Genomic DNA, 13507 nt, shown 5'->3' with positions numbered 1-13507 from the left:
CTCTATCCTGTTTAATTCCTGAAGGCCCTGAAGAGTTGATTATGTCATCGGACCTGGGGGTCTCAGGGAATGGGAGACATGTGTAGATGGTTCTATTGCTGAGATGGCTAGTTTTACTCTCCCTTCACCTAGGATTTGCATTTCTGTTTTTATATTTACTGTTCATATGATTTGTATATATATTTATACCTGTGGTTTTTAATCTGTGGTTTTACCTCTTTGTTGTGCATCATTGAGATTTCCCTTCCATGTGTGGTGGGTAGCTTTATAAATTCAATAAAAAATAAATAAAATAAGGGACAAGATGGCAAAGAAAGTGTGTTGACAATATAATAAAATTGCGTAAATATTGTAAGCTGAAGTAAAATTGCTAATAACAAATCAGTATTTTGTTGAAATACCCAGGCAGAAAATGTTTCCACAAGTAGAGAAGTAATTTGGATGGTCTGACTCATCATGTTTTATAGCAGAGCATAACATTCTGAGGTGTTGGCATTTTCCAAAATTTTGAATCTGATCCCCATACCCTGAAATTTAAAATATGATATTAAAACGAAAATGTGTTGGAAAGAGGACACCAGTAAATACATGACAATAAATCATATTAGCATTTTATTGTAATTCAATATAAAGAAGACAAAATCTTATTAAATAAAAAAGATTAGTTGTGGACATCCTAGCCACTATATTTCTGACTGTAGTTTTCAATTTATTGATCAAAGACAAAGACATCTAAATCCAGAAAAAATAGTGCACATTTTTCCTTGTTATTGCGTGTTTGTGAAGTTTCTTACATTAAGAGCCATGGTGGCATAGGGTTAGAAGACAGTATTGTATACAAAGTCTGCCTACAGCCTGGAGTTTGATCTTGACGAGGCTCAAGGTTCGCTCAGCTTTCCAACCTTCTGAGGTCTGTAAATGAGGACCCAGATTGTTGGGGGTAATATGCAAGTAATGCTTACATGGTAAACCGTGCAGAGAGTGCTGAAATTGCTATGGAGCTGTATACTAGTCTAAATGTTATTGCTTTCAAAAATGGAAGAAGACATCTATTCCTGAATAAAATTCTTTGACCAATCATCTGTTGTATTCAGCAAAATTAGGAATTGGGGCAGCATTTACGCTGCACTTGAAACCACACTAGTCTTTTTCCTAACTAGCTGCTCTCTGGTATTCAGCTCTGGTCTCAGCATGATAATATAGCACTTGGGCATAAAAATGCAACCTAATAAACCACCACTTGAGGCCAAGATAGAGAAGACCTCCACAGCCACCATGGATTTCCCCTTAGTGCTTAAGTAGGTGGGCACAAAGGAGACCCAAACACTGCAGAAGACCAGCATGCTGAAGGTGATGAGTTTGGCTTCATTGAAACTGTCAGGCAACTTCCGGGCAAAGAAGGCCACCACGAAGCTGATGAGGGCCAAAAGCCACATGTAGCCCAGCACAACATAAAACATGATGTCTGAGCCTTCGTTGCATTGCACTAAGATCTCATCCAATTGGGAATGCATGTCCAATTCTGGGAAAGGAGGAGAAATGGTCAACCACACAACACAGATGCTTGTTTGAATAAGTGAGCAAAAAACAATGACTGAGACAGACAGGCTTTTCCCTACCCACCACCTCATGCGGTTCCCTGGCTTTGTGGCTATGAAGGCCAGAACCACAGTGATGGTTTTGGCTAACACACAAGATACCGCGATGGAGAAGACAACTCCAAAAACTGCTTGCCGGAGGAGACATGTGACTATCCCTGGGCATCCGAGAAAGAAGAAAGAGCAAAGAAAACACAGCAGGAGTGAAAAAAGCAAAGTGCAGGTGATATCCCAATTGTTGGCTTTGACAATGGGAGTGTTTTGGTGGCGGAGAAATGTCCCCATCACTACAATTGTGATTACAGCAAAAGAAACAGCAATGCTAGTCAGGATTTCTCCCAGGAATTCTTTGTAGGATAAGTAGGCGATAATTTTGGGAATACATTGATGGTGTTTGTCATTTGGATATTGTTCTTCTGGGCACCTCTCACATTGCTTGGAATCTAAAAACCATAAATAAGATCTTTAAAAATTCTACACATTGAATTGATATTAGGTTTTAACAATTATTCCTTGCTGAAACAGTTTTTGGAATCTTCACACATAAAAGTATGGTTGTATTCTGAGCAAGTTTCCATATTACCACTTGAATCTGATAAGTAGAATTGGCTTCATATAAAGAAAATAAACCTCTTTCAAAAATTTTGCCTTACGAAAATCTTTTTAAAAGTTTATTTAATATGCCATGTTTCTTGAAGAAGAGATTACACACCGAAATAAAGAAAAGCTTCTATTTAAAAAAGGAAGAAAGAAAACAAGGCAGGTGAGAGATCCCAATCAATCTATTCTTGTATTTAAAATTATATTAAAAAACCCAAACTTGATTAGAGAAAAATATACTTTTAAAGAGATACAGTATTACCGTAGATCTTTTTTTCTTACCAACCATGGTGGAAATGCTTCCCTCTGAACATTGGACACAGTCATAGCAGCAAACCTGTTTCCCCTCCTTAATTAATTTCCAGTACCCAGGATAGCAACTGTCTACACAGGTGGCAGAAGGTGGTGTCTAATGGGAATGGAAAGAATAAATAATTAAGAAGAATTATAATCTGGTTTTTACTCAATCAGTCAGCAGTCATTCTCTGTAAATAAATCCTAAAGCAATCATTTTCTTGTAAGTTCTTTAATGCAAAATTTTGAATTCCTAGAACTGATTTCTAGATTCAGTCAGAGTAGAAGTAAACATCTGAACAATCTTCTAAATGCTATTGAAAATTTGGATAAAAATCCCTTCACAATTCCTACATCATACATAAGAGAATTTGAAAAGTCCTGAAGAGGGTCATGGAAGAATCTCTCACAAACTTAATGACCTGTCTTAATTTGACAAATAATAAGAAATAAACTTATATGAGAAATGTTGAATTTCTAAGAATTTTGATTGGTAATGACATCCATATTTAGTCTTCCTCACTTCCTTGAGCTGATGGCAAATATATTCCTTGGTAGCATTTGCTGTCCTTTTTCAATTATCTCTGTGTTGCATTGCCATTGGAGAATGGTGTCCTAATTCTCCATGTATAATAAATGTAGTCACAAATGAAGGCCAATATGTGTGTCCCGGGATAATATTGCAGGATCTAATCTGGGTCATTCTTTGGGACCCGAGGTTGTATTCCAAGCTTTTGGACTTGTGTTGGAACCCATTTTCTAGGAACTTCTCTCTAACACAGTATGTGCTGTTCTGTGTGTGGTATTTATAGTGCCTGTGGTAAGTGGCTTTTTAGATGTTGATGGCTGGCTTTTAAGTCATTAGCGTGTGCTGCCCAGCCCTCACCTTTTAAGTACTAGGCTAAATGTAAATCATCATTCCTAATGAATGATCAGGGGACCGTTCCCAGGCTTCAATCACTTCCCTGGCTATTTTTGTGCCTGCTCGTCCAACAATCTTAAAAGTTGAAAATTGAATGTGTATCCTTGTCCATTGCAGTGTGAGGCTACCAATGAGTTTGGGGCTCCTCATCTGATGAATGTCAGGAATTCATGCAGGAGAAACAGTCCTGCATGAACTAGAACACCATATATTTCATAACTACATATCTAAATTCTGGTACTGCTATGTGGATGAGATATTTGTCCTCATCAAGAGAAATACACTTACAGATTTTCATACCATACTGAACTCCATCCTCCCTAATATACAGTTCACAATGAAGGAAAAACAACTAGGCAATTATGATTTTTAGATGTACTTGTAAACACAGAAGATGGAAGCCTAGAAACTAGAGCTAAATGTCTATGGAGATTCTCGTTATCCAGGTCATAGTAATCCCAAAAATTCTTTTTTACAAGGCAACTGGACTATGCTATTTTTCTTTGAAGATGTTTCACTTCTCATCCAAGAGGCTACTTCAGCTCTTGGATGAGAAGTGAAATGTCTTCAAAGAAAAACAAGAAAGTCCAGTTGCTGCATGAAAAAGCATCTTTGGGATACCTAGAAACCACAGTTTATCACAAGGCCACCAATGTTCCACAATTTTGAATTTTAACAGCAACCATCCACTGTCACACAAAAAGAGTTGCATCATAATACTATAAGGCAAGGTGAAAAGCCACTGGAGTAACCAGCAAGACAAACAGCTGGAGAGCAGGTAGCTACATGAACAATTCAATCAGAATGGGTGCCCACAATCATTTGTCATAAGATTTCTGTGCAACACAATGGGGAGAAAAAGGAAGAAAGAAGGTATAAGACCGACCACATGGCACAGCCTGACATACAGTATATCCAAAGCATTTCATAAGCAGTAGAATGAAGCTTCTGAGATGTGCAAGGGGGCATTCCCACCACAGAGGCTACCATACTAGAACAAATTATACCAATCAAGGAAGCAAATGCAGGTGTGGTGAGTGCAAGACTTGGGGTGATGGTCAGTTTTAGTAGATGTCCAATTAATCTCTCCTATTCTGTGATGAGCAATACAATGGGATAGCACATTCGTTCAATCTTGCCTGTATTTCAAAATGCATAAGCATCAGTGCCTGCTGAAAAGCTATTCACTTCTCTAAAGCAGGAAATTTACTATACTTTTCCAAAGCACATCACTTGAAAAAACCACTGTATCAAAATGGCCAGCAGCTGTCCCCAGATTTTTGAATTGGCTATGGGAAGGAAAAACTGTGAGTGGCAAGAGAAACATGCCCTGCAAAACTCCAGGGAGATGGGATGTGTAGGTTAGGCTGAAGTGGTGAATAGATATGCTGACCGTTTTCATGCTTTGGTTCTGAAACTGATTCAACCATCAACTAAACAGTCAGATAAACCCATTAGTGGGAAAGTCCTCTGGACCCAGATGGTCCATAACCCCAGCCAGCAAAGCTCTCTTTCCCCACAATCTGAAAGTATAATGTAGAATTGAGAATTGCTTCATTTTTCCAGGATACAAAATTGTTCTAACATCATTAGGAAGATTTCAAATGACTTTGGAACCATTCTCAGTTTACTTCTTTAAAATTCCAGAAATTGAGAAAATATCACCATTTTAGTTGTTTTTTTAAAATTCACCTGCTTAAATTTGGGATTCCATACAATGTCAGTTGTATTAATGGTGAGGTCTTCCTTCTGAGAACTCTGAGGTTCAATATGTCCAACTTGGATCTTCTTAAAGGATCGATTGGGGAAAGTAATCAAGTTGATGATATCGTATGCTGCTGCCAGATTTCCATTCTCATTGAAAGCTATTTCTTCCCCAGCACTATTGTTGAAATGGAGTTTTGTCAGAAATAAACGAAGCTAAAAGATAAGAGAGATAAGTGAGAAATTATGCTAATAGTAGGCAATAGGATTTACAGTTCCATTCTGTGATTTACCAAATGGTGCTGAGCTTGATTATTAACATTTGAGTTAATATTTTTTTATGTTCAAAGGCATAATTCTACTTTGCAGGAATATGTTCATATTTTTTAAGTTTAAGTAATTAATACAGATTTTGTCAGATAGATTGCTCTTCCAAATTTTGCATTTCATGAGACAAAAATTATTGCTAAGAAATATAATAGAAAAACAGAATATTAGAATAACAGAATTGGAAAGGACCTTGAAGGTCTTCTACTCCAACCTCTTTCTCAAGTTGGAGACCCTAGATCAATGATGGCGAACCTTTTAGAGACCAAGAGCCTAAATCGAAACCCCAAACCCACTTATTTATCGCAAAGTTCCAGGGGCGCATCAGCATTGTGGTGCCCTGGGGGGGGCAGGTAGACGCTTCTGAGTGCCACCTCTGCCATTCAAAAACCAGTGGCGCAAAAATGGGTCACCGTGGGGCATGGTGCAAAAATGGCCTCTGCCACGCTGCGGGGTACAGATACAAAGTGCTGCACCATGCAAGAATGAGGCAGGGCTAGTGAATATCATGCAGGCACTAGCCACACCTATTTGTAGCACATGCATGCTCACGGCCCCATGCATGCACGCATGCATGTAAAATACTTCCCCCTCCCTTTTCTTCCAGTCCACCAATCGACAATGGTTTGTGACCTCTGTTCTACCACTTCTACTTCAGCTTGCAAGTTGGCTTCTTCGCCTGCTTTGTGCTGGGTGGGGGTCCTGCTCTGGGTGGTGGTGGCAGTCTGATGGACCTGCTGCTGGCATTGGCAGCGTGTGTGCCAACAGAGAGGGCTCTGAGTGCGACCTCTGGCACATGTGCCATAGGTTCGCCACCACTGCCCTAGATCATTTCAGACAAATGCCTGTCCTATACCAGACCTCCCCAAACTTTCCGAGTTGGCAGCCCAGAGGGAAAGGAGGAGCAGAGAAATGTGTGAGTGTGCGTAGGCATGGACAAACAAGCACGTGCATGACAGCGGCACTAGGACCCACACACCTGCAGCCGTGCTGTTTCATGCCATCTGCACGCCTGTGCAAGCAGGATGCTAGGGGCTGCAAATGGGCTGCTAGTGCCCATGCGCATGCACAAATGGGTGGCTAACACTTGCATGCATGCACAAAAGGCCACTAGCACCTGCGTGACACTGGCAGGAGCCCTAGCGCTCCCACATTCGCCAACCATTCCTGCAGTTGGGTGACTCAGAGACCGCAGGCCAGTACCGGGTCATGGACCACAGGTTGGAGACCCCTGTCCTATATTATTTCAGACAAATGGTTGTTCAATATCTTTTTAAAAACCTCCAATGTTGGAGCATCCACAACTTATGGAAGCAAATCATTTCACTGATTAATTGTTCTAAATGTCAGGAAATTACTCCTTAGTTTTAGGTTGCTTCTCTCCTTGATTATTTTCCATCCATTACTTCTTATTCTGCCTTCAGATGCTTTGGAGAATAGGTTTGTGGCAGCACATTATATATAATGGATGTCACCATATTTTTGGGAATTCTGTCCCAGAAAACATGATTAAGAAGTTCCATTGTGGGACTGAAAATATCTACACCAAGCATATCTTAGAGAAAGACAAGTATTTTCATCCTATACTACCCCTGAATCCAACTTTATTCCATTATTATTATTATTATTATTATTATTATTATTATTATTATTATTATTATTATTATTATTATTATTATTATCGATCATCGCACAGACTAATTCTGGCTGCACAAGATCAAGCCTTAAGGACAAATGCATACAAAGTCAAAATTGAGAAGACAGCAACAGACAGTAAGTGCCGCCTATGCAAAGAAGCTGAAGAAACAGTGGACCACTTGGTAAGCTGTTGCAAGAAGATTGCACAGACTGATTACAAGCAGCGGCATGACAAAGTAGCAACAATGGTGCATTGGAAGATCTGAAAAAAATATCATTTGCCTGTAAGCAAAAACTGGTGGGATCATAAAATAGAGAAAGTCATAGAAAATGATAAAATTAAACTGCTCTGGGACTTCAGAATTCAAACAGACAAGCACCTGCAACATAACACCCCAGACTTAACAATTGTCGATAAGAAAGACAAAAAAGTCTGGATAGTGGACGTGGCAGTGCCTGGAGACAGCAGAATAGAAGAGAAAGAACTGGAGAAGATAACAAAATACAAAGACCTACAAATAGAAATAGAAAGACTGTGGCAAAAGCAAGCAAGGGTAGTACCAATAGTAATAGGCTCCTTGGGTGCAATCCCAAAACAGCTGGAGCACCACTTGAACACAATTGGCATTGACAAATTCGCTATTAGTCAATTGCAAAAGGCGGCCTTATTAGGAACTGCTTCCATCCTGCGACGATATCTGTAATACCATCAAACATCCCCATCTGCCTATCCCAGGTCCTGGGTAAGGACTCGATAGGTAGACAAAATGCCAAATCCAGTCTGAACATCTGGCTGACTGTGCGATGATCAATAATAATAATAATAAAGTTGGAAGGGAACTTGGAGGTCATCTAGTCCAACCCCCTGCTCAGGCCTTTGCAGTTCGTCCAATTCTGTTTCTGTGAATACTTTATTTCATATTATAAATCTGCATTGAGTTGCTAGTCTCTGTTCTGTTATTTCTGATTCTGGATGTTGTTTTTTCCAGAACTGGTGCATTCGTTTTTGATATCCTCTTCTTGTTGGACTTGATCTGTAGTAACAGATCATTATTTCTTTGTTTTCCATCACTGTGTATCTGCGACGGGTAAACACCTTTTCTTCCAGTAGTTCTGCAGCTGCTGGCCCTGGTTGCTCAGCCAACAATCCTAAGTCCTGTAACCAATTTTTCACCAGATATCCAGGAACTCCAATATCTAGCGTGGACCTTGTTAACCCGGGCAACATCCGAGCCGGTATGGCATTCTGAAATTTACGTCTCACCATATTTTTTAGGGAAGAGACACTCTTTGTCTGACTCCTCTGATGAGACCTGTCCAGTGAGGTTGAACCTCTGGCATAGCTCTCATCTTCCTCAGAGTACACAAGCTCCACAACCACGTCAATGTAGTGCCTCACTGGGGGATTATTATTATTGTTGTTGTTGTTATTATTATTATTATTATTATTATTATTATTATTATTATTATTATTATTACTATTGTATAGAAATTCCTCCTTCTCTTTACTTTAGTGAATTTTTCTTCTGCTACTCAACCAGAAAGTGCTACAAAAAAGGTAGTCTTTTTCTGGATTTGAGAATTTTGGGAACTGAAGATTGGAAAGGGAGCAGAAAGCCCCTGGGAGAAAAATTACTTCCATATATCTAATGTGATACCTAAAATATAGAACAATACCTAAAAATATAACAATATGGCGACAAGAAATAAGGAATAAGCAATTTCAGAGATTACCACCAAGCGTCTAGACAACTAAAAATTATAAACAGCAATTTTAAATTTTTAGATATGTAATTCTTCTACTCTAGAGGAATAGCTTAATGAAGAACCTGATAATGTTATTTGTTCTATGCCAACCTGTGAGATGCAAGCGATCAGGACCAGAACAGTACTACAATTTTATTTCATGCTATCTATACACGAGACTCTGAACTATTAATGGCCAAGGTGAATTGGTGCCAGAAAAGAATGAATGGATTTTAAAGAGGGCTGGACTTAGGTCTCTTATAGGGATAGAGAGATGCCAGACTCATGATGCTTTTGACCCCATCCTCGAGCTCAGCCTAGTAATAATCTCCTACATTACCTAAACGAAATCATGTTTTGTTCAATCAGACACTTTCAGGTAAATGCAGATGGGATTGGAGTAAAAATATATTGTTAGTGAATTTTGTAAAAATTGAAATTAATATGTTATTATGGCTACATTCCCATTAAAATAGAAGGCACTATAACTCACTTGCCAAGGTTGGACTTTCAGAAAATTCCACTTCTCTCCATTGCCCATTCTCTTCTGCCTGGCTCTGGATGAATACATAGCATGGAGACTATGTGCTACAGCATACACAGCATTGTAAATATTGTAGCTCTGGCCAGACATCTCCATTTCAAAGACAGTTCCAGGGAGACTCTGCAGATCCTCTTTCCCAGTGCAGTTTCCTTTGCCTGATGCATACATTTTGTACATTGGAAATGAACAGGTAAATGCAGCACCCCAGAACATAGATAGGAAATACATTTTAGAATGAAATGGATTTAGGTTCTCAAGGAACTTTTGAAAACCTGGTACCATATTTGTGTGTAGGGCAAAAGACAAACTGCCATTGAAGGACAATGCTGTGAATTTCTGGGGCACAAAGACGGACGTCACATCCCATAGAGCACTTATGATCCAAACCCTCTCTATGGGGAGCCTTCTATTAATTTCATACCATTCAAGAATTACTCGTAAGCCTTCTATAGATTGCATGTCCCCATAAACAACTATTACATTGGGTTTACTATTCAATAAGGAACGTCCTATGCTATTTAGATTATTCTTCCGGAATGTACTGGGTTCGTAATTTATCAGTCTTGGAATAAATTGAATAAAAGAAATGCAAATATCTCTCTGAATTAATTTTGGCCTCAGAATTCTGAAAAATCTCTCTCCAGTGGTGTCTTCTGGGATGAGAAGGCCGATCCAATTCCATCCAAAATGTTTCAAGAGCTGAATAATCCCAACATAGTGAAGGTTTTCATTAGGAGTCATCCAGAAGAAAGAAGGAAACTGCATTTTATCACTCAATGCAAGGTCAAAAGAGCCATAACTGAGCTGCAAAGAGTGAATAATAATGATGTACTTTTAGACTAAGTATTGCTTCTGCAGACACATCCAAAAATGGAAGTAAGTACATTTCTTTTGGATACTGTTTTTCCATAGAAAATCTTAATGGGAAAGACAAATACTAAACCTGAGGCTCAACAAATCTTTCCTCAGAGCTTTTGCAACCAGACCATCATTAGCATTCCATTCAACACTTTTTAGACAAAAATCATCTCAGTTTTTGATTGTGCTAACCAGAAATAGAGAGGAGAGAGGAATGAGTAACAAGAGAGGAGCCTTATTCATTAAGGACCTGACAGTATCCGAGAGTATTCATCTGGCATTTTATATTATAAGGTTAAGATAACTAGTGCTTTACTGATAAATGTATTTAACATTGTTGTGGCATTTACAGAGAGGGGAGAAAGTCAAAGAAGATGGAGAGACAACATCAGACACACTATTACAGCATCAATTAGCAATGGTTGAGTCCACCAGAAGAGCAAGAACCAGAATTTTGTATCTCTCTCAACACCCAGAAGAAGAAGAAGAAGAAGAAGAAGAAGAAGAAGAAGAAGAAGAAGAAGAAGAAGAAGAAGAAGAAGAAGAAGAAGAAGAAGAAGAAGAAGAAGACAGAAACAATGATACCTACACCATTTCTTACAAACAAAATATGATGTTTGTGCTTATTAAGAATTAATTGATACATTACATTTCTCTGGGAAAATAAATAAATAAATAAAACTACCCCAAATCAGCTCCCCAATATTGCAGCTGTTTTTGAGGGGTTCTCTCCACTTTTAACCACCACTCTTTCCTTTCTTGTGCATTTATGTGAGCCCGGATACCTACCTGTGGAATTTTGTAAGCATTTAATACGTTGGCCATCTGTATGGTGTTCTGGGAAGGGAGATCACCAATGACAGCCATGATGTTTTGCTCCTTTCCCCTCCTGTAATTGAGGGGACAACGGCCTTCAACAAAGAAAAGAGTCAAAAGGTTCTCAGAGGCTTTCAGTGCTTGAAAACCATTGTCATAGACCTTGGAGACCAAGGTGATGTTGGGTAACAAGTTCTCATTCACGTTGATCTCCTGAATGGCAAAACTGAAGGCTAGGATATGCTGTAGGTTTTTAGGCAACGGCCTGCAAGAAGAGTTTCAGTTAGTTCTACAATCTTAGAAAGTGACAAGGATTGGATTTAGATAGACTTCTTTGATAGTGCTTTTCTCTTTGCCTAAAATGATATATTTGTCTGCTTTAATGAGTATTAGAGAAGTGAAGAATGCACCCATATTCTGAAGCATTGTTTTAAAAAGAATAAAACCTTCATTCTTAAATTTCAGTAGTTAAGATATTCCAGAGATGAGGAAAGCATGGAATGAGGAGCTTTGTTGGAATGTCTGAATGTCACTTGAGGATCATGTGGGCATCTGGGCATCATACTTTGAGAAGTTTAAAACAGGGTTTTAATGCAATTAAAAGGATTATTTCTTATGTGTAGCATAGCAATGAAATTGGAGGGCAAAAACTGATGAATTGTCCCAACTGTTAAGACAATCCAAATACTCAAAATGTACTGTAACATTTGATCACACCCATACATTTTAAAATGACCCACCTTTCTATGCCTTAAAGTACTAAGGAGACATACAGCATGATAAATAGAAATCTCAAGCAACCATAATCTATTTAAAATAAAAGTCTTGGTATATAGAAGTGTTTGCAAATAAGGAATAAATGATAAAATCCTAATGATGTCGTTATATATTATGAGCTGGCAAAGAGGGAGGAGAGCCTGTGGCTTGGTGGTTAAATCACTGCCTAGTATGTAAACTGCCCAGGTTCAAATCCCATAAAGGGTGTGGCTAACTGAAGAGAGCAGAATGAGCTCGAAATGGCCATCTTAGTCTCCCAATTTAATTCTTTAATTCTTTGTCAGAAAAAGAAATTTGGATTATGAGAATCATAGATATATATTTATAAATTTTATTAAGATATCATGCTAGATATTTTTAACAAGGATTCTTTTTCTTTTTGCATACAAAATAAACAAATAGAGGAACAATATTGTTAAAATTAAACTTAGGAATTTTTTTATGATCAGATTAATTCTTGTGTAGCAACAGCCACATGAAAAACCAGGAATCTACAAGGCTACATTCAACAGCTATATTCTAGCACCTGACTAAGAGAGATTTATAAATAAGAATCATGCCTAAAGCAGTTTTGATTCTCATCTACAGTGGAAAAATTTTAATGTGAATCTCTTGAATTCAATCACATTAAAAAAAAACCTGAAAGGTTTCTTTCAAAAGAGTACTTGCTTTCCACGCAAGGATCCTTCTGGGTGTACCATAAAGTGGAGTAAAGGCAATTCAGGATATATAGTAGACACAAATTCTCCAATGATTATATCATTGGAGAGGGCAGGGAAATTAAGCTTAAAATGTCTTTTGTCACCACACATGGGGTTAAATGTCTTGCTGAAAGAAGCCTGGAGGAAAAGGACAGAGAGTAGAAACACATGGCAATGTATCTGAGTCCTTTTGAATGCCAAAGGAATTTGGCTCCAATCACAGCAGTGCAAGCACATCTTCATCACAGCACTTTGCCTGCAACAATGAAAGAGAGTCTCTGTTGGTTTTATGCATAACTAAAGTATTAAATTACAATAATTATCATCTGAGTGATTCATAATGCAACCTACTGAGCCTCATGAAGTTGTTGCTAATAGTAAAATTAAATTGTTAAGTGTTTAAGTGTTCTGTGCTTTCCCAAAAAACAAGTTTAATTAATTAATTAATTCTGACAATTATGAGGTAGGCAAACCCCTTTCTCAAAGCTATTCAACTATTTTTCCAGTTGATGAAATGTTATGGTCCAAACGCATCTCTTGGCTACCCCTCATCAAGAAAGAAAGAAAGAAATGATCTTGGGATCATAACAGATTTGGGGAGCTGAGTCCTGCTTTCCCTATCGAAAGAAAGCAATGCTGGTTAAAAGGAGGAAGAGATAGTTTAATAGCCAGATAAATTCTCCCTTCTCCTCTCACAACCTCCTAATTCATAAAAAATACTTATTTCTTCTGCCCATCGCTTTGCTGAAATGGTCATATTGGAAAAAGAAACTCTGTAGTTTTATTAGAACTCTGTTCTAATAAAAGGCCAATTGGATGAACTGTGGAGAATGGAGACCACTTTGTAGGCACCAGCTACTTAACTCATTAAAATTGGTTGTGGATGTTCCCTCCCCCTGGACTCCTGGGCAACTTCCTGTCAAAATTTCTTCCTGTTCATTGCTGAAAGAGACAGATACAGCTGCTGACTACTGCTCTATCA

General features: G+C 38.4%; 1 protein-coding gene across 1 annotated transcript; it reads right to left on the bottom strand.

The window, feature by feature from the left end:
• Window positions 1-1118: 1118 nt before the first annotated feature.
• Window positions 1119-11266, bottom strand: LOC120302212 (vomeronasal type-2 receptor 26-like; the record flags this gene model as incomplete). Its single annotated transcript, XM_039330288.1, has 4 exons — window positions 1119-2041; window positions 2481-2607; window positions 5107-5334; window positions 11021-11266. Coding segments are annotated over 4 exons (1524 nt in total), but the record flags the coding sequence as incomplete, so codon positions are not given.
• Between the last annotated feature and the right edge of the window lie 2241 nt (window positions 11267-13507).

Source organism: Crotalus tigris, unplaced genomic scaffold (genome assembly GCF_016545835.1).
Source record: "Crotalus tigris isolate CLP2741 ecotype Arizona unplaced genomic scaffold, ASM1654583v1 scf7180000024427.8105951120:4207309, whole genome shotgun sequence".
Classification (NCBI taxonomy): domain Eukaryota; kingdom Metazoa; phylum Chordata; class Lepidosauria; order Squamata; family Viperidae; genus Crotalus; species Crotalus tigris.
The sequence above is the reverse complement of the archived record's forward strand: the minus strand, read 5'-3'. Positions and strand labels throughout refer to the sequence as shown.